At 40.2% G+C, this 19,007-nt stretch overlaps 1 protein-coding gene across 2 annotated transcripts in view; it reads left to right on the top strand.

Moving 5' to 3' along the window:
• The window catches only part of ephb4a (eph receptor B4a), a 41,054-nt gene extending 31,323 nt beyond the window's left edge, over positions 1–9,731 (top strand). For both annotated transcript variants that reach the window (XM_077546471.1, XM_077546472.1), the window contains exons 10-18: positions 1,275–1,374; positions 2,863–2,927; positions 3,071–3,184; positions 3,527–3,774; positions 4,370–4,585; positions 4,732–4,881; positions 5,860–6,053; positions 6,439–6,597; positions 7,796–9,731. In XM_077546471.1, the coding sequence (XP_077402597.1) occupies positions 1,275–1,374; positions 2,863–2,927; positions 3,071–3,184; positions 3,527–3,774; positions 4,370–4,585; positions 4,732–4,881; positions 5,860–6,053; positions 6,439–6,597; positions 7,796–7,910 (1,361 nt within the window). In that variant the 3' untranslated portion in view covers positions 7,911–9,731. The remainder of the gene's footprint in view (positions 1–1,274; positions 1,375–2,862; positions 2,928–3,070; positions 3,185–3,526; positions 3,775–4,369; positions 4,586–4,731; positions 4,882–5,859; positions 6,054–6,438; positions 6,598–7,795) is intronic.
• Positions 9,732–19,007: the final 9,276 nt, after the last annotated feature.

The raw sequence follows: 19,007 nt of genomic DNA, 5'->3' as shown, positions 1-19,007 counted from the left end.
AGTAAACATTTTTGACTGGCACGTTTGAACGTACCCGTTACTTGCAAATATGTTTGACCGTATTTAAATTCGGCTGAACGTACTCGCAAATGCGTTTCAACATACAAACGTGCTCACAAGTATGTTCAAACATACTCGCAAATATGTTCAAACATACACTGAAAAAATGGGGATTGATATTTACTTGAAAAAAATCTAGTAAAGTTCAGAAATTCTAGTTAAACTCCTTATAAATTGTACTTAAAATTTCTGTGTATCAACTTTTACAAAGCTTTTTTAAGTAAATATCACTCCCCATTTTTTACAGTGTACTCGCAGGCATGTTCAATCATACTCACAAATATGTCCGAACATACTCGGAAATATGTTTGAACATACTCGGAAATACGTTCGAACATACTCTGAAATACGATCAAACATACTGGCAAATACGTTCGAACATACTGGCAAATACGTTCGAACATACTGGCAAATACGTTCGAACATACTGGCAAATACGTTCGAACATACTGGCAAATATGTTCGAACCTACTGGCAAATATTTTCAAACATACTCACAAATACGTTCAAACATACTCACAAGCACGTTTGAATATACTCACAAATATGTTCAAACATGCTCAAATGCACGTTCGAACATACTCACAAAAAAGTTCGAACATACTTGTAAATACGTTCAAACATACTCACAAATATGTTCAAACATGCTCAAATGCACGTTCGAACATACTCACAAAAAAATTCGAACATACTTGTAAATACGTTCAAACATACTGGCAAATATGTTCAAACATACTCGCAAATATGTTCAAACATTATCGCAAATACGTTCAAATATACTCACAAACACAATGTTTTATTTTTGTTAAATTTTTGAACGTATTGTTATAATGTGGGCTAAATGATTAAAAAAGATTATGGGGAAATATGCTACGTTTGTAGCATTTAGCCTACAAACATGGTCAAACGTATTCCCCAGTACGTTTGAACTTATTTGCGAGTACTTTCAAATGTACCCGCAAATACATTCGAGCGCACTTGCCAGTCAAAATTGTTTACTCCACATTGCCAGCTCTAAATATGCGCTTGTGTAATCTCTTTAAATGAAATTAATGTCGTCCTTGTCGCAGTTTATCGTCTTATAATGCATTCCAGTTCTTTTTCTGCTTCCCTTCATTTCCTGCTCTTCTCCTACTTTTGTTCTCCATTGATGTGAATCTCCTCCCTTGACTTCTGTGGCGCCTTTAATTCTCTTCTCTCTTCTACTCTGCCAGGAATTGACTCTTCCTCCCAGTTCTTGGTGCCGGGCATCCTTATCGCCATCGGGATGCTGCTGCTCGTCACTTTCATCTTTGTGGCTGCTTACTGCATACGGTGAGAATACTAGAGAGAGGGGGGGGACGCATGCTGCAAGAATAACAGGAAATGGAAAAATGGGGGGAATGTGACGTTTGACTGTCTAGTGCCACTTTGTTCTGTTGTTGATGCGAGTCATTTGTTGTCTTGCACTCTGCTTTGCGCTGAGTGCGCTTCGCTTGCACAGCTAAAAACCGTTCCTGTTCATTAGGACGCGTTCCTTGGGCTTCAATTGTTTGAGTCAACTGTGTGCGATGCCATCTCAAGGAGAGAAAGTGTGTGTTTATATATGTACGTTTATGCGGGTGAGAGAGGTTGCAATGACGGTAGAGGTAGCAGGCAAGGAGAGACAGGATGCAGGCGTCCCAACCCAGTTTCCACAGGACAGGAGAACAATAGTAGTGACCTTGTGACACACGCACACACACACGCACACTTACAAACCGGTGGCGGAGGCCCAGATCTGCTTCTAAGGGTGGTGCATTAATGCTATTTTAGGCTTATGAGGTGGGTGAGGGACTAGAAATGGAGGACGGCAGGGTTCCAGCAGCTACATGGCTGATACAGTTTTACAATATCGTAATTAATAATGTGTCAAATGCCTGCTATTTTTGTTCTTAAAAAAATGAGGGGTCTCAGTGAAAATACAAAACGTGGCGGGAGACATGATTCTTAGCAGATATGTTTGATGACAAGGTTGTTGCTTAACTGGTCTCCGCTAGTGTTGTCTTAATAACACTATAAAGTTTGAAGCATGAAATACTTGGCAGAAAATAATGATTCTTTGCCAATGGAGCCTTTATTTGTGCTTTTGAACAAACAAGCAAAAACATTTTTTTTAAATTGGGATAAATGGAAGTTTCTCATGAATTTTGATTTGTATCATGTTTGATGCATCCGTTTACAATGCTGAAAGGGAAAGTCAACCCAAACATTATGTTGACGTTCTATGCAGCCCCACTAGTCTAAACGCAGTATTCTGGTTAATATTGTGTTTGTGAAATATGAATAAAGAAGCAAAATCCACCTGTTTTTATCCAACTCAGGGGGCGGCCATTTTGCCACTTACTGTGAACCTGAAAATGACATCACAGTTGCTCAAAGAACTCAGGTAACGACCAATCACGGCTCGGGTTGCGAATGTCACATGACTAAACGCAGAAAGAAGGTGAGCCGTGATTGGTAGAGACCTAAGCCCTGAGCATCTGTGATGTCATTTTCAGTCGACAGCAGTGACAAAATGGCTGCCCCGTGAGATGGAAAACTGTAAATAATCAAGTCATCATACATTGTTTTGTTTTTTTCCCTTCACGTTTTCAATTTTTTTTTCCAGCCATTTGTGTGATTTTGTTATTGTTTCTTCATCTTTTAAATCTGATCATTTGCATCAATATCATTTGCCTCGCATTTGTCCAATAGAGCGTGACGGTCTTTGTGAGAAAACAACAAAGCTGAACGTGAATCTCTTATCTCCGCTAATCTTATTTTGTCACTGTCTACCTGCAGCAGACACAGCCGCATAAAGGATCCCGAAATGAGCGACAAAAACAGCCAGTACTTAGTAGGCCAAGGTACTCAGCTCACACGGACACTACAATGTGCTAACATTCGGAAAAATCCTTCTTTAATCTTGACGCCGCTCGTCACAGCTCATACTTCTCTAACCTTTGTTTTCTCTTCCTTTCCCACGACTTTGTTTGCTTTACTCCCATAGGGGTCAAGGTTTATATCGACCCCTTCACCTATGAGGACCCCAATGAGGCAGTGCGCGAATTTGCCAAGGAAATCGATGTTTCCTTTGTAAAGATTGAGGAGGTTATTGGAGCCGGTAAGCCACCAGCTTTAAACATCCAACGTTGAATACAAAACGTTTTGCTGTTCTTTTTAGATGCAGATTATCTTCTTTGGAAATGTCCTTATTTGGAGTATATCTAATTTACTGAGTTAAATGGATTCGGTGACATTTTAAAGCAATTTCTGTTCCTCTTTATCAAGCTGAATTCAATATTGCGGCACAAAGCTATTAACTGATAAATATGTTAGCCGCATTAACAGCTCCTATTCAAAGCAAAGGGCAGCACTAGCTGCAAGCAAGCTTTACATTAACCCGTCCCTCTAATGATGTAAGGTCCTTTGTAAAGTGTCTAAGCGTGTTTATGTGTCCCGACAGGAGAGTTTGGGGAGGTGTGCCGAGGGCGGCTGAGGGTCCCTGGAAAAAAAGAAAACTACGTAGCGATAAAGACGCTGAAAGGCGGCTACACCGAGAAGCAGCGGCGCGACTTCCTGTCCGAGGCGTCCATTATGGGCCAGTTCCAGCACCCCAACATTATACACCTGGAGGGCATCATCACAGCCAGCTGCCCAGTCATGATCCTCACAGAGTTTATGGAGAACGGGGCTCTGGATTCTTTCCTACGGGTTAGTTTGGTGGCTAAATGGCAGCGTACGCATTGGACCGTTTCATGACAAATAACCCTCCCTAATCTAAAATTTTAACCAAGCTGATTTAGATTTTAATGAAACTTGGTGTACTTGTTGATAGTGACAGCACAACACTAAATCAAAAATTTTAGGTCAATCGGAGCAGGGGTTTCGGAGCTATAGCCTGCCGAATTAACTTGTTCAGGTCACATGATGTACAAGGCCAACTTCAAGGTCAATTAAAAGGTCAAAAGGTTACTAAATTATGCACCAATCTTCTAAATCCGAATTTGGAATCCTTGTAGAATTCCCGTCCCAACAATACTTATTTTGTGAAGATTGACCCAGTAGTTCCTGAGATACAAGGGTTCAAAGGAAGGCGGCCACGCCCCTTTTACCAAAATATATATATTTTAAATTGGCAGGCTGTAACTCCCAAACCGCCGATTGACCTAAAATTTTAGATTTAGTGTTGTTCCGTCACTATAAACAAGTACACCAAGTTTCATTAAAATCAAAATCAGCTCGATTAAAATTGAGGTTGGCGACGACCCCATTCAAACGGAAACTTTTTTCTCCGTCCTCCATTTAGCTTAACGACAGCCAGTTCACGCCCATCCAGCTGGTGGGGATGCTACGCGGCATCGCCTCAGGCATGAAATACCTGGCGGAGATGAGCTACGTCCACCGAGACCTGGCGGCCCGCAACATCCTGATCAACAGCAACCTGGTGTGCAAGGTGTCCGATTTTGGCTTGTCACGCTTCCTCCAGGAGAACTCGTCCGACCCGACCTACACCAGCTCCCTGGTAAGCTCGCTTACGTCATGCCCGGTCAAATCGGCATGTAAAATTCAGCAACCTTTATTGAGCCGAATGCATAACAATATTTCACATGGAGAATGTTGTAGCGCTAAAGCTTTCTATGAAATCTTTTTCTTTTTTCACTTGCGCAGGGAGGGAAGATCCCAATCCGCTGGACAGCGCCGGAGGCGATCGCCTTCAGAAAGTTCACATCCGCCTCAGATGTGTGGAGCTACGGTATCGTCATGTGGGAGGTCATGTCCTTTGGGGAGAGGCCCTATTGGGACATGAGCAACCAAGATGTAAGTTGACGACAAAATCGTGTCGGGATATTCGTATCAGAGATGTAGCCGAGTCGCTTACAGGCCACATCATTAGGCACAATCAAAGCAGAGATGCTACAAGAGCTGTTTCAAAATGTCTGCCTTGAATAAGAAAATCCTAATGAGAGCTGAAGTGTAATTCTTTGCCACTATTGTTTAGCTAAATAATGATATGTATAATATTAATAGCAGCACTTTCAACCACAATAATAGATTTTTGGATGTAGCTCTTGTGTTGGAATTCACCTATTCATAATTCACAAATTCAAATTTTCTATGGAATCTATCCCAAGCTATTTGCTGAAAACTCACCTCTTCACGGCGCTCTGTGTATTTTTGTGGTATTTCTGTAATGCCCTGAAATGTCACAAGATGGCACCAAAGCACTGGTTAATAGGAAAGTAGCAATTGGTGTCAAGGAAGTATGTTGTTGCAAAACATCTTGACGGAGAGATAAGATCTTTGTATGTTGAGTAGGAGCTAAATTTAGCCCAGGTTGTTAGCGGGATATAACGGAGCGTGTTTACCGCATGTGTTTGGTTTTGCTCTAATTAGTAACAGTCAAGCTAACGGGTCATTCTGCAAATAGAGGATGTATATATATTAGGGGTGTGCACAAAAGATGATTTGAAATCTGAGCAATTCGATTAGATTTGACTCCGTTCGAGAAGTATCATGTTTTTTCATTATTTGAATGAACTTGTTAGTACTGTTTATGTGCCATTTCCTTCTAAGATATATATATTGTGTATTTCAATATATTTCAAAGTAGATTGATTCGGTTCCAATCAATTCACTTGAATCTTTTAAATAAAAAAGGATTCTTTGGTTCAAACCGTTTTTTGTATATATGTATATAGTGTTTTTTTTTTTAAATGTTAAAGCCAATAAGTCAAATCTCAGATAATGAGACTGTCCACTATCTCCCATAATAACGATATTTTTCCTTGCGTCCAGGTTATCAATGCCATTGAGCAGGACTATCGGCTGCCCCCTCCGCCCGACTGCCCCACCCACCTCCACCAGCTGATGCTGGACTGCTGGCAGAAGGATCGCTCCGCCCGGCCTCGCTTCGCCGAACTGGTCAGCGCCTTGGACAAACTGATCCGAAACCCGGCCTCGCTGAAAATAGTCGCTCAGGAGGGAGCGGGGTGAGTCGACCAACGTGCGCCCGGTTGATTGACGGGTCAGCGGTCAGATTAGGAACGGCGGCGGGAACGAGCGCGCGTGCGTCTTTTCGTGCCGTCAGTCATGTGACCGGCGTCCCCTTTCCTGGTGTTCGTCTTACGTAGTCCTGCTGTGACCTGTCAGCAGCTTGCTGTGCACGTTTCCCTCCGTCCACATTCTAGCTCGTATACAGTAGAGGACGCCCCACCCCTGACAAATCTCATTGTTCATCCCTGTCAATCATGCGGCCTCACATGAGATCTCTGCATGTCGACAGGAATGCGGCTGCAGGACAAGAATGTCAGCTTCTCCGTATTGTTTTTGTTTGGTGACACTCTTCCTTTGTTTGCTCTCAATTTCCTCCCCCAGGCCCTCCTACCCCCTGCTCGGCCAGCGCTCGCCGTTGACCCTCTCGTCCTGTGCCTCGGTGGGGGAATGGCTGAGGGCCATCAAAATGGAACGCTACGAGGACAGCTTCCTGCAAGCCGGACTGGCGACTGTGGAGCAGCTGGGACAGATCACAACGCAGTCAGTCCTTATTTGCAATACGTACTTAGAACAGTGGTCTCTCACTTCTTTGCAGTTTGGTTATTTTATTGATTTTGATTGCATTTGGTTAATCACAGTGCCCCCAAAACAGCAGCCCAGGGCAGGCGGTTAAAGGAAAAGTAAACAGTTCCATTCAGAAGTTGATATGAACGTAGCACGCTCTTCACGCATGCGGACAAGGACAATAAAGCAGTAGCTATTTTACAGTTGTGTCTTAAAGTGACCTTAACTAGAATCCCACATCGTATTATTGCTCAACGTGAAATAAGTTGCCATGGCTACAGCTCTTCTTCCTCTTCCTCTTCTTCATTTTAACGAGGTCGGAATGAAGAGTACGGGTTAGCTTAGTGCGAACTAGCTAGCTAGCGGGTTAGCTTAGCGCTAACTAACTAGCTAGCTGTTAAGACAATACAGATGGATTCACTGGACCAAAGCAAAAAAAAAAAGGGGGAATTTGAAGTAAGCAATTTTAAACTAATTAAAAAATAAATAAATTCTGTGGGTTGACACTGCTGCATCAAATTCTGTCCACTCCGGTTCAATACATACAGTAGATACATGTTTAAATAAGAAATAATGAATGAAGCTTTGTAAAGTGCTTTGGATACCATATGTTGTCGATTTAGTGCTCCATAAGTGCACTCCGTTTACCATTTTCATCAAATTGGATTTTTCCATTTGACAAAGACAATGAAGCATTTTTTTAGGAATAGTTCAATAAGTATCTGATTTGAGTCGATTCAGGTCTCGCTCATTATCATCATTTTTCAATGACATCAATAATCGACTCAGTGAATATTTAATTAAGTTATATTTCATGTTTATCAGTGTGTTTTTTTGAAGATTTTTTTTCCTTATGCATTTCAATTGCATTCTAGGTGGGTTTTCGCTATTCGTGGCCATTCCCAATCCCTCACGAATGGCAGCGGTTGACTGTAAATATAAAAGTTGTTTCAATAATAGATTTTTCTGATCGAATGGGCGATTGGTTATCGTTTGTTTGTTTTCTCATAGGCTGAAAAATCTTGATCATGTAAAGCCTATGATAACATATTTAGTCCCTTGCTTGTCCATTTTGTCACTACGAACGCATCTCCCAGCATTTCAGCATTTTTTTTTTGTAAACACAATCAGTAACTGATTTGATGTTGAATTACTTTTTTTTTTTTTCCCCCAGAGACCTGCTACACATGGGTGTGACTTTGGCCGGCCATCAGAGGAAGATCCTCGCCAGCATCCAGACCATGAACTTCCAGAACAAGAGCACCACGGCGGCACCCGTGACCTTCTAGCTCGCCTGAACAAAAAATGCCAGAAATTTCTGCGGATCTTTTACTGTGACCTACTTTGGACACATTGGCAGAATTTATCATTAATCACCCTGAAAAGCGAGAATCAGCGAGAGTTGCCTGGAGCTCAATCATCACAGACGACGCCGGCACGTGCAAAAAAGGACTCCTGGCTGAGTGGGCCGCGCTTATGTGTGGAAGGACCCCCCGTTTAAAGTGGCAAGCGGAGAGAAGAATAAAGAACACGGTGATGAAAAGCAGCTGCCTGTCAAATGCAGCAAAGAAGCTAAAGGCCAACGAAAAGGTCTCGGTGTTGTGTTAATACGAACACGAGCCACTCACGCACGTCTGCTGCAATCTGGATCACAGCTTTCGTATCAACAATCCAACACTTGAACTCTGTCGGATTTGTCCTTTTTTTTTTTTGTTTTATTCATTTGATTTCAACGTGACCTCTCTTTACTCAGGTGTGGCGTGTAAAAGCGGCTTTTCCGTGCTCGCTTTTCATCATAACTTCTTTCATCCTCTTCCGTCTGGCTGTCGCGTGGAGGAGTAAAAAGAACGACGGCCCGCTGTGGGAATTCTAACGTCCGTTTACGAACATTTTCTACGGCATGCTTTTATGGAAACTTGAACATGGACCAAACGTGACCAGGAACCTTTCTGGCCTCAAACGTCCGTGCTTATGTCATGTTCATCATCTTCCAGTGCCATTCTTTTTTCTTTTTTTTTCTCGTGAAAAAAAATGACATCGTATTTTTCTTCATTTAAATGTACAGCAACTGTAATTTTTTGGGGGGGGGCATTTTTTATCTTTTCAACATTGATTCTGTTTTAACCTCAAGCTGTACAAAAAGTCTTCTTAAAGACTCCGATTACAAATAATGCACCCAGTGTGCCGAATCCCCTGGTTTCAGAATGGAATGCTAATAACAGCACAGAGCTGCTGTTTGATTAGCAACCTCCCCCCCCCCCCCCCACTCCCTCCCTTGTAGCGCTTGCTAAAGAAGAAACTGTAATTCTCTTTTCTTTTTTACTCCCAAGATTTTGCATCTTTTTAAAGGGTAAGACTCTCTTTCTGGCATTTACGGCAATTAGTTTGCATAACGTCCCCCAGGAGGCTGACAGCCTTGCAGTGCATTTTGGGAAAGTATCCTGCCAAACAGCCATGTCGGACACGAAAAGGCGCACCACTTCTTTCTATGTGGCTCATTCTATGGGCCATAAGACGCAGAATCCTTCTTTTAGTTGGCATTTTAGATTTTAATTTGCGCCGCTGAAGATAAGTGAGGTAATGCATAATGTAGAACAACGCCCCCCCCACCTCCCACCCCCCCAACAACCTTCCTCGCTGTACCTGATGGGGCAGATTGTAGCTCACAGGAGCTTAAAAATGGCTTTTTTATCATCTGGGATCATTTTTGGTGGCTTTAAGAAGATTGAGGCGCAATTAACCCTCGCTGATTAACAAGAAGCCGCCGAAATGAGGTGCAGGAAGTGTGCGGCCATTTTATGGCTGCACTTTTATAATCAATACAGAGTGGACTTAAGACTGCCATCAGCGTAAATCAAACTGGCGCTTAGTGTGCCATATATTTTTTTTTATACTCATCTAAACCATGACAAGCCTTCATCCAAAGCACTGGGGATGCGACGCAAGTGTGTCAAACGTTCCTTATGAAGGATCGTGGGAAATGTGGTCTTCATATTGAAGGTCTCGATATACTCCACTTTGAAATAATACATAAAAAAAGATGTTTGATTACTGTCCTGTGTGTAGGCTAATTTGTATTCAGTATTCATAAATAAAAATGCTCATAAATATTCATTGTGTGAGATGTTTTATTTGTCAGTGGATACAAAAAGAAATTCAAACGCCCTCAACAGCTTAAAAACCAACTGGCATGTTTAGGGAGAAATAAGCCTCTAAAAGTCACACGAGAACTGAAAAGAAGAGAAGAAAAGTGTGACAACGACCACGGAAACCAGAATATTTATATCATAGTCTTGTAAAAATGATTAGTAGGGAAAATAAAACACGCATCCTGGCTGCTCAGTTCAATAAAGCCTTAAATGAGTGGACGTCGATAATTTAGCAACGGGCTCATACTGTAATGTACATTAACAAAGTCAGAACTATTTAGTCATTATGAAGAGATTCACTGACTGTTTTTATCATCTTAATACTTAGTCATTAGGTCTGGCCAATAACAGTAATGAATTATAATGTATTTAGAATTATACAACATTTATTCATTTATATACCGGTAATTTAACAAAACAGCTTCCATAGCTCACACAACACAGATTTATTTCAACTGAAAGTCAAATCAAGATTTTTCTTTACAATATGTTCTGTGCTTGTCTAATAAACACGGTATTCTGATGAATATTGTGTTTATGGAGTATGAATAAAGCAGGAACATTTAGCCATCTTGCCACTTAATGCTGGTGACTGGAAATGACATCACGGTTGCTCAGGGCTCAGTTAATAACCAATGACAGCTCAGCTTGCGAACGTAACATGACCACACCCAGAAAACAGGTGAGCTGTGATTGGTCATTACTCTTCACCTGAGCCTTTGGCACTGTGATGTCATTTTCAGTCGACAGCAAGTGGCAAAATGGCCGACCCGTAAGATAAACAAAAAAAGTTCATATAGTGAGGGCGCATTAACTATATTATTATAGAGAAGATTTGTTTGTTGTTGTTGTCTTGACATGTACTTTAAATTATGCAATTAAAATTGGAATTTGTGAAAAATAAGATTTTATTTTCCTGCCATATCGGCAGTCAAAGTGGTACATTTTTCCCACGGGTATGTAAGCTAGCTTCAGTGCTACCTGTGTGCTAATGTCACACATCATCAAAGGGTCAATAGTTCATGTTGTGTTATTATTCCGTGGTTAACTTGTTTATATAAATTAAGAATGTTACTGAAAAAAAATGTGTCTTACTGTTCCTAACCTTTTTATGGTGACAGATGAATGTGAAACAGATTATATCGTTCCTTTTTATGTTTCATGATTTGAACAACGTGTTTGGCAAGATTGTGTTGGCCCTTAAGTTGCAGCGTTCCACGGTACAGTGCACGGAGATGACATCACAGAGTCCCCCATGTGGCCTTCAAGTGAAAATCCACGTCATTAGCCTGTCTTCAGTCTCTTCTGACAGGCCCACGTGACCCCGCTGTGACCCCGCTGTGACTCCTGTCTTAAAGTCTAATCGGTACAATAAAGCAGATCCACCTTTTGACCAAAGACATTTCCAGATAGGTTTCAACCTCCTTGTTGTAAAATTCTTTTCATTGCTAACAGATGTGAAGTTGCAGCTCCTTGTCTCTCTTCTTCATATCATAAAAGAGCTAACGGCATGTTTTTCTACCTTTTTTTTTGCTCTCTCATCTATCCCGCCGCCCCAGTTTTATTAATAAGGGAGCAATACTGAGGCTGACTCCCGGCTTGTGTTTCTCCAGAGAGCATTTGCCCCAAAGGCTGGGAGCTTGTCCTCTCCTCTGTTTCCCTTCCTGGTCCTCAGCCCTGTTTAATCAGGAGGAGATGTTCTTTTCTTCTCTTCCGCCTCGGGCTCAGATGGGCTCACAGCGAAAAAGAAGAGGCTTAAACTCTGGCTCTCCGCTTCCTACCATAACCAGGCTAACCTGCCGGGACTTTTTAACAAGTCTGCCTGATGAATGCACTTTGATGATCTCTTTCCTGACTCATTGCTCGACTTGCGCTGCTCTTGTGTGGCCCGCAAGCATCAGAGCATTGGCGGTAAATAAAAGGCATATATTTTTGTTTTAATCAAAAGACAGCCCTGCATTCATCTCTGGTTTCTACTTCTGTCAGTGCTCGGAGTGACCCTTGACCTCGCCGTGTAGCGCAAATCCAGCTGCAGCTTTGTCCCGCGGTCTGAATGGCTATTCATTAGCGAGCAGGCCGGCCAGCTTTTTGCATTTGGCGGATTGTGTCATTCCACTTGCATTCCTGTGTGCATTCAAGTGTGGGTCTGTGTGTGTGTGTATGTGTGTGTGCGTGGTGGGGGTCTATCAGTGGGACAGGTACATGTGTGTGTATGCGGAAGGAAAAGGAGGGGGGGGGGGGGGGTAAAAGCAGCATGTGATCCTGTATGGAAAGCAAATAGTTCCATTACTGTTTCAATGCATATCATACATTGCCCATATGTAAAGTAAGTAAGTAATTCGGGCAACAATTTTCACTCTAAAAACAATAACCCAAATGGGGTCAAAAAGATACCGACCCAACTTTTGGGGTTAAAGAAATAATCCAATAAATTAAATAAATAACCCAAAAAGTTGGGTGAAGTGAATAACCCACAAAACAACCCAATTTTTTTGGAGTGATTTATTGAACCCAAAAAGTTGGGTCTGCCGCTTTTTGACTCAATTTGGGCTACAATTTTTTTTTTAACTCGGCTGTTTTTAAAGTGTTCACTCTAAAATAACAACGATCAAGTGAATTTTTGGGGGTTGTGTTGTGGGTTGTTCACTTGACCCAACTTTTTGGGTTAAATAAATAACCCAGAAAGTTGGGTTGGTCCCTTTTGACCCAAATTTATGTTATTTTTTAACTGTTTTTAAAGTATTAACAAAAATCAAGTGCATTTTGGGGGGTGTTTTGTGGGTAATTGACTACCCAACTTTTTTTCTTCTTTTTTCTTCTTCTTTTTTTTACTATTTTAAAGTGTTTACTCTAAAATAACACAATTTGGGGAGGGGAGGTCTGTTTAAAAATAAATAACCCTAAATGTTGGGTTGGTCCCTTTTGACCCAATTTCAGTTATTTTTTTTACCCAACTGTTTTTAAAGCGTTTACTCTAAAATAGCAAAAATTCAAATCCAAAAAGTTGTCAAATGGACCCAGGTAGTGCATCTGTCCCGTGAAAAGGGATGGATGTTGTAATGCAACGACGATTGGCGACAGAGAGTCGCATCATGCATCTGACTTTTTGACAGTCTAATTGTCATACAAGTGGGAAAAAGATCATTACAGTGAGTAGTGAAAAGTAAAACCAACACAGCGGTTGGAACTCTTGACATTTTGTATCAGATGAATTTCACATTGGGCCGTTCAACTCTGGGGAGGCGCCACTGTATTTATATTATATTCGCTTTATAATCAGACTTGACTGAACTAATTTGGCTTCTCCTCCTTTTTCATCATTGGAAGCAGAAAGAAGGACATTTAGATTTCCAAACTAAATCAAATGCAACCTTTTGCTGCCAGATTTCCTCAGAGCCAGATTTCCTTTGGCAGACAGTTTGATCCAAACGTCTTGATGTTTGTGGGTCAAGCAGGCAACGTGGATGAGGCGTCACCTTAGGTCACCCGTGTCAAACTCAAGGCCGCCGGGCCACATCTGGCCCCGCTCGGCATTTTATGTGGTCTGTGAAAGCTTGCCACAAAATTTCCTAGACTTCTACCTTACAAGTAATAACTAAATAAAGGGGCAATTATGTAATATGACGCTGTGATCATTAGGATACACACATAGAAGATTTTAGGAAAGGAACAAGAACTTTGTCTGTGGGAAACACAGTGCAGAACAGCCTCTGGTTAACAGACATTATGGCTAGCCATGTGTTAAAAAAAAATATATATATATATATATATATATATATATATATATATATATATATATATATATATATATATATATATATAGTGTGGCACAAATGCAACATATAGGCTCTTCAGATCGAGCCAAACCAATTTCAAATGATTATTAGTGTTTTTATAGCAAACTTTTACTATTCTGTTGTATATATAAAAAAAATATAAAAAAATGTATATATAAAAATATATATAAATAAAAATATATATATATAAATAAAAATATATATAAATAAAAAAATATATATATAAATAAAAATATATATATAAATAAAAAAATATATATATATAAATAAAAATATATAAATAAAAATATATATATAAAAATATACAAATATACAAATATAAATATATATAAAAATATATATATAAAAATATAAATATAAATATATATATATATATATATATATATATATATATATATATATATATATATATATATATATATATATATAAAGTTGATGATGCACTTGCACAACTAGCCCCCCTCAAGTGATCTTTTGGTTTGTCGTGTCGCTCCCTGCTGCTCGCCGTCCTGCCTGTTGACTTAACAGCAGCAGGGCCGCATCTGACCCACCTGCTCAAACAGAGCCACTAAGACTGTCATTATGCTCCCAGGCTGCAGGGAAGTCAACGTCGAATTAACTTTGGACTTTCCAGCGCCCGGCTCATCTGCAGACGACAGACCCCCCTGCTGTCTCCTCAACGTTATGATTATCGTCGCTCGTACTTCATTTCTCAGGGAGATTACTTCCGAGCTGTCGCTTTCGGAATGCGTTTGTAATGTTTGACTTTCAAATTAAAAATATGGCCAAAGTTGCGCACACAGACAGCCTGCTCATTGTTTTGATTTTGTTTTTGCTACCACTATCTAGCCATCAATCAAACTAAAGAAGGAAAATTTCCTATAGGTAAACAAAAGTCTTCAATTTGAGCCAGTTGAACTGCAATAGTTATATGCAATATACAATACTTTAATGATTCTATGTGCTGAGATATTAACAAAGTAAAACAAAAGTCCTCTATAGTTAATTTTCTGAGGTTGAAATGGTGATTTAGAATTTGAAAGAGTCCGTCTACCCGTTACAGGACAAGTTAGAGACTTCCATTAAGTTAACATGCATGTTTTTGAGACATGGCAGGAAGCCGGAGTACGCAGAGGAAACGCACGCAAGCACGGGGAGAGCATACAGGCTCCACACAGGAAGGCCGACCCAACCCAGACCTGCCTTTGATATATATACATATATATTTATTTATTTTTTTGTTGAAATTAATCCTCTATTTAGAGCAAACAAATGCAAATAAATTCAAATTAATAGTGTATAATAAAGGTGATTTTTTTTTTTTTTTAAAGCTTATTGTGACTCACCTGCGACATTTTCATTCACGGTAATGTAGGTGTGTCCAAGCTACGGCTCGGGGGCAGTTTGCGGCCCACCGTTCTTTTTCTAGCGGTCCACAGCATATATAAAAAAATATTTTACATAGCCTCACACCTGACCACTATCACTAATGATAAATTTGACGGCATTTGTAGATATGCAGAGAAACTACATACCCCCCCCCCCCCCCCCCCGAAAAATGTTTGCTATCACCTCTAGGTGTTAAACACACACACAAAGAAAACCACTGAAAAATGTGGTATTGCACATCTTAAATAATTATTTCATTTTTGTTTAATTCAGATATTGATTTGCGCACCATAGAGAAAGCAAAGCGACCCAAAGATGAGAGAAGGAAGGCTCTTCATAACCCCCCCCCCCTCACACATACACACACACACATGGCAGCACTCCAAAACAGCCATAATTCAGCCGACTTCAAAGAGCAGATCATATTTTCATTGGAGGTGTCGCAGGGTTGAAGAATGTGAACATGAACACTAACACCTTCGCAACAAGCGTCTGGGCCTCCCCGGCTCCCCTGTGGCGCCTTTTTTTTTTTTTTTGGGAACGCCAAGATGGCTTCTCATGAGGAAATGAAAGAAGTGCGAGCCTGGCCGATACTCTCAGTGTGAAACGTCAGCCGAATTGGGAAAGTTGACCCGCGCTGATTGAATTCCCCCGTCCATGTGAGGCGGCCTTTGTGCGTGAAATCGCACGAGCGTGTCCGGCAGCATGTTCAACATGTTTCTGATCGCTGTGATGGATTTCCTTCTTGAACTCTGCCGGCCAAAAGTTAGATTGATGGCTTTACGCTCTTAACCTTTCCCGGAGGCCTCGCCTGCACGTGCGAACGCACCTTAACTCACCCTCTCACCTCGCCGTCCCTCAAAGATAAATCTTAGCTAAAAGCTGCACCCCCAGAACATTCACACTGAGCATCATCATCATCATCATCATCCAGTGTGTTTGCTCAACCCCCATCAGAGCACTCGAACCGGCTCTTAAAGAGCCTCATTTAATCCACGATGACCACCCAAACAAGCTAATGTTGCCACATGAGATTTTTCTTTCACTTCAAGTCTGCCTTTAGGGTGCATAATAAATGCGGCGCCCCCCACTTGGACCCCCGATGCCCTCCTGCTGTGTCAGCCCGTTTTGGATGAATGACGGCCTATCATAACTGTTGAATTATACTGCAAAAACATGGCCACTCAAGTCTATTACTGACCGTGTGCGTTTCCCGCATATTGTGTCAATCTGCGGGGCGGTCGGGGGGCGAGACCAAGTGTGTGCGTGCACCCCATTTAGCACATGGTTGTAATTTGAGCAACATCTGGATGCAATATGAGACAAAGGGGGACAGGGGGCAGCACTCCGTGTTTGTAGAAAGTGAAACTGTAATCTGGGGGGAAAGTAATCAAATTACGGGTGGTTAAAGTAATCTGATAGGGAAATTAAAACGGCGGCAATAAAGTGATAACAATCGCACAGAAGTAACCACTGAGGAAAGTGTGTTCGTTAATGAAAGCAATTACAAGGAATTGGGTTGAAAATGGAAAAGATGATATGAAACAGCAATCTGATTATTGAGGCATGGAACAACTGACTGAGATGATAAAAGTAAGATCAAAACAGACTACATTTGAAATTGGCTTACAGTGGTGCAATGTAATCATTTAGAAATAAACTTTACTGCCGTTTAATCAGTTAACAGTATTCCTATTATATTTCATTTGATTTCAGAGTACATACAGTACAACGTGTAAAAATATTAACCTTGTGTCACAATGAGTAGTAATCCATAGACTTTTTTATCTACTCTATTGATTGTGAAAAATAACAAACACATCTAAAGTATTTTTCTCAAAATCTGTCTCTCCTGATCTGCATCTTGCAAGCTCTGATGCATCCTTAACAGCTACGCCGTACTGCCGCCCTCTGGCGGCCAAATGATGACATGACACCAATGTGGTGTCGGAGGCGAGATTTTATATGGCGCCCCCTTCCGTCGGCAAAACATATGCTCGTAAAAAAAATTATATATATATATATATATATATATACAGTATATATATATATTTTTTTTTTTTTTAATCTGTCTTTGCAAAAAAATAAATCTAAATGAAAAAACTGTTTTTTTTGCTCCTCAAATATTACAGTATTAGTAAGTAAACTGCATAGTAAGGACTTACTGAAATCAGCCAATAAATGAGCCATTCACAAAAGTGACCTCTTTCATAAACAGTATTCATATTTTGTGGCTTGAACCGAGGTGCAAAAATTTGACTAGTAGCAATTTCAGCTGTATTTATGAGTGGCTGGGGACTGTTTTTCCTATTTTCTCTTTCAGTTTTTATAATGGCCCTTTGAGCGCCATACAAAATTTATGAAAAAAATATGACTCAATATATCCTGAGCTTTTGTGGGTCTAATGTTTGGGGGTTTATAGCATTCAGCAGTTCCTCTGAGGCGTTATCAAGTGCAAAATGGAGCAGATCAAATGCTCTTGTGGGCCGTAGGTTCCCTACCCTTGCTTTGAATTATTAAAGTGTTTTGGATTTCCTCTAGAAAACATACGTTGACAAAGATGTTTTGAAATTAGTAGTCATTATGGATTTGTGCACATTGTGTGATCTTAAGGAAAGTAAAAAGTGAATTGATCATCATTTCAAAGAAAAATAGTTTTATATTCCTGTTTTTATATAGACGGTGTCACTTTTTTTTAAAAAATTTTTTTAACAAAAGTGAAGTGTTCCAAGCCAGAACTCACACAACCCCAGACATATTTTCTATATTTGAGCACTGCGGCGGTCACTTCATGCACGCATCATACTAATCCCACCACTTTTAACCAGGAGGACGCCATCACGGAGGGGGATCAAGAATGCCCCCCCTTCCCAGCTGCTTGTACGGCCGCAGTCAATCGCAAGAGTGCTTATATGGGCTTAATCCCAGATGATCTGCGCTTTCAAAAGTCACCGCTGAAAAGAGGCAGACGCATGCAGATGTGGCTCAGGCGCAAGTGTGATGCTGAGGGTACACACCCAGGACAAGACAAATGCATGAATGGATCCGCACATTGTTAACCAACGTGAATTTTCTCCTCTGGGTCAAAGACTTTTATTTAATCCTTCCTGCATGGCTGTCTGACCTTTAACCAGCATAGGAAGTCATTTAAACAGAATTGATCCCTCTGTTTTATTTTGAAGTAAGGAGAAATCTGACTCGGAAATCTGTTGAGTATGGATGTTCGATACCATTACAAGTACTCAGCTCAAGTTGTCACCAATACTGATATTGAGTATATTTGACTTGTAAAATTTCCTTAAAAAACAAACAAACACAGATACTTATACAGAAAGACCCATATATCCTAATATACATAATCTCTCCTTAAAATTTCCTATTCTTGTCATTTCTAGTTCCTGATCATAAAATGACCACGGTTATAAACAAAAAGCGTCTTTATACCGCTTCAAATGCTGGAAAGAAATATCCAAATAATATATATTTTTTAAATACGTGAAACTACACTTAATATTTACAAAACCAGCTAAAACTAACTATAATTATAATAAAACTAAAACTAATACTAAGAAAAACTAAACCAAAACAAAGTATTTTCGAACCATCTCCTCTCTTTTGAAACACTAAAAACTAATAAAATAAACACCCCCACTCTAAAAACAATAATATTTAAAAAAAAATCTGATGAAATAAAACGTGAACTGTTATGTAAAAATTGATTGGTCGCCAGCCAATCACATAAGACGCATAGAAAAACAACCACATACACACACACAAACCTATTTACAATTTAGAGCAGGAGTGGTGAGAAAATAATTATGCATTTAATCAATTTAGCCATTTTAAATAACTAAAAAAAATGCATAAAAAAATATATCAGTTATTTTTTTAAATTCGCATAAATGATTAAATAATTTGTTAATTATTTTTTTTTTCCTTTATATTTTTCCATTGTTTAAATTGTCAAATTTCCTTGAAAATCACGATGCTTTATCACTTCTGAGCTATTTTTAGATCAGGTCCTCGATCTACTCGTGGTCTTTGGGGCTAC

This window comes from Vanacampus margaritifer, chromosome 16 (assembly GCF_051991255.1).
Source record: "Vanacampus margaritifer isolate UIUO_Vmar chromosome 16, RoL_Vmar_1.0, whole genome shotgun sequence".
NCBI classification, from domain to species: Eukaryota; Metazoa; Chordata; class Actinopteri; order Syngnathiformes; family Syngnathidae; genus Vanacampus; species Vanacampus margaritifer.
The sequence above is the reverse complement of the archived record's forward strand: the minus strand, read 5'-3'. Positions and strand labels throughout refer to the sequence as shown.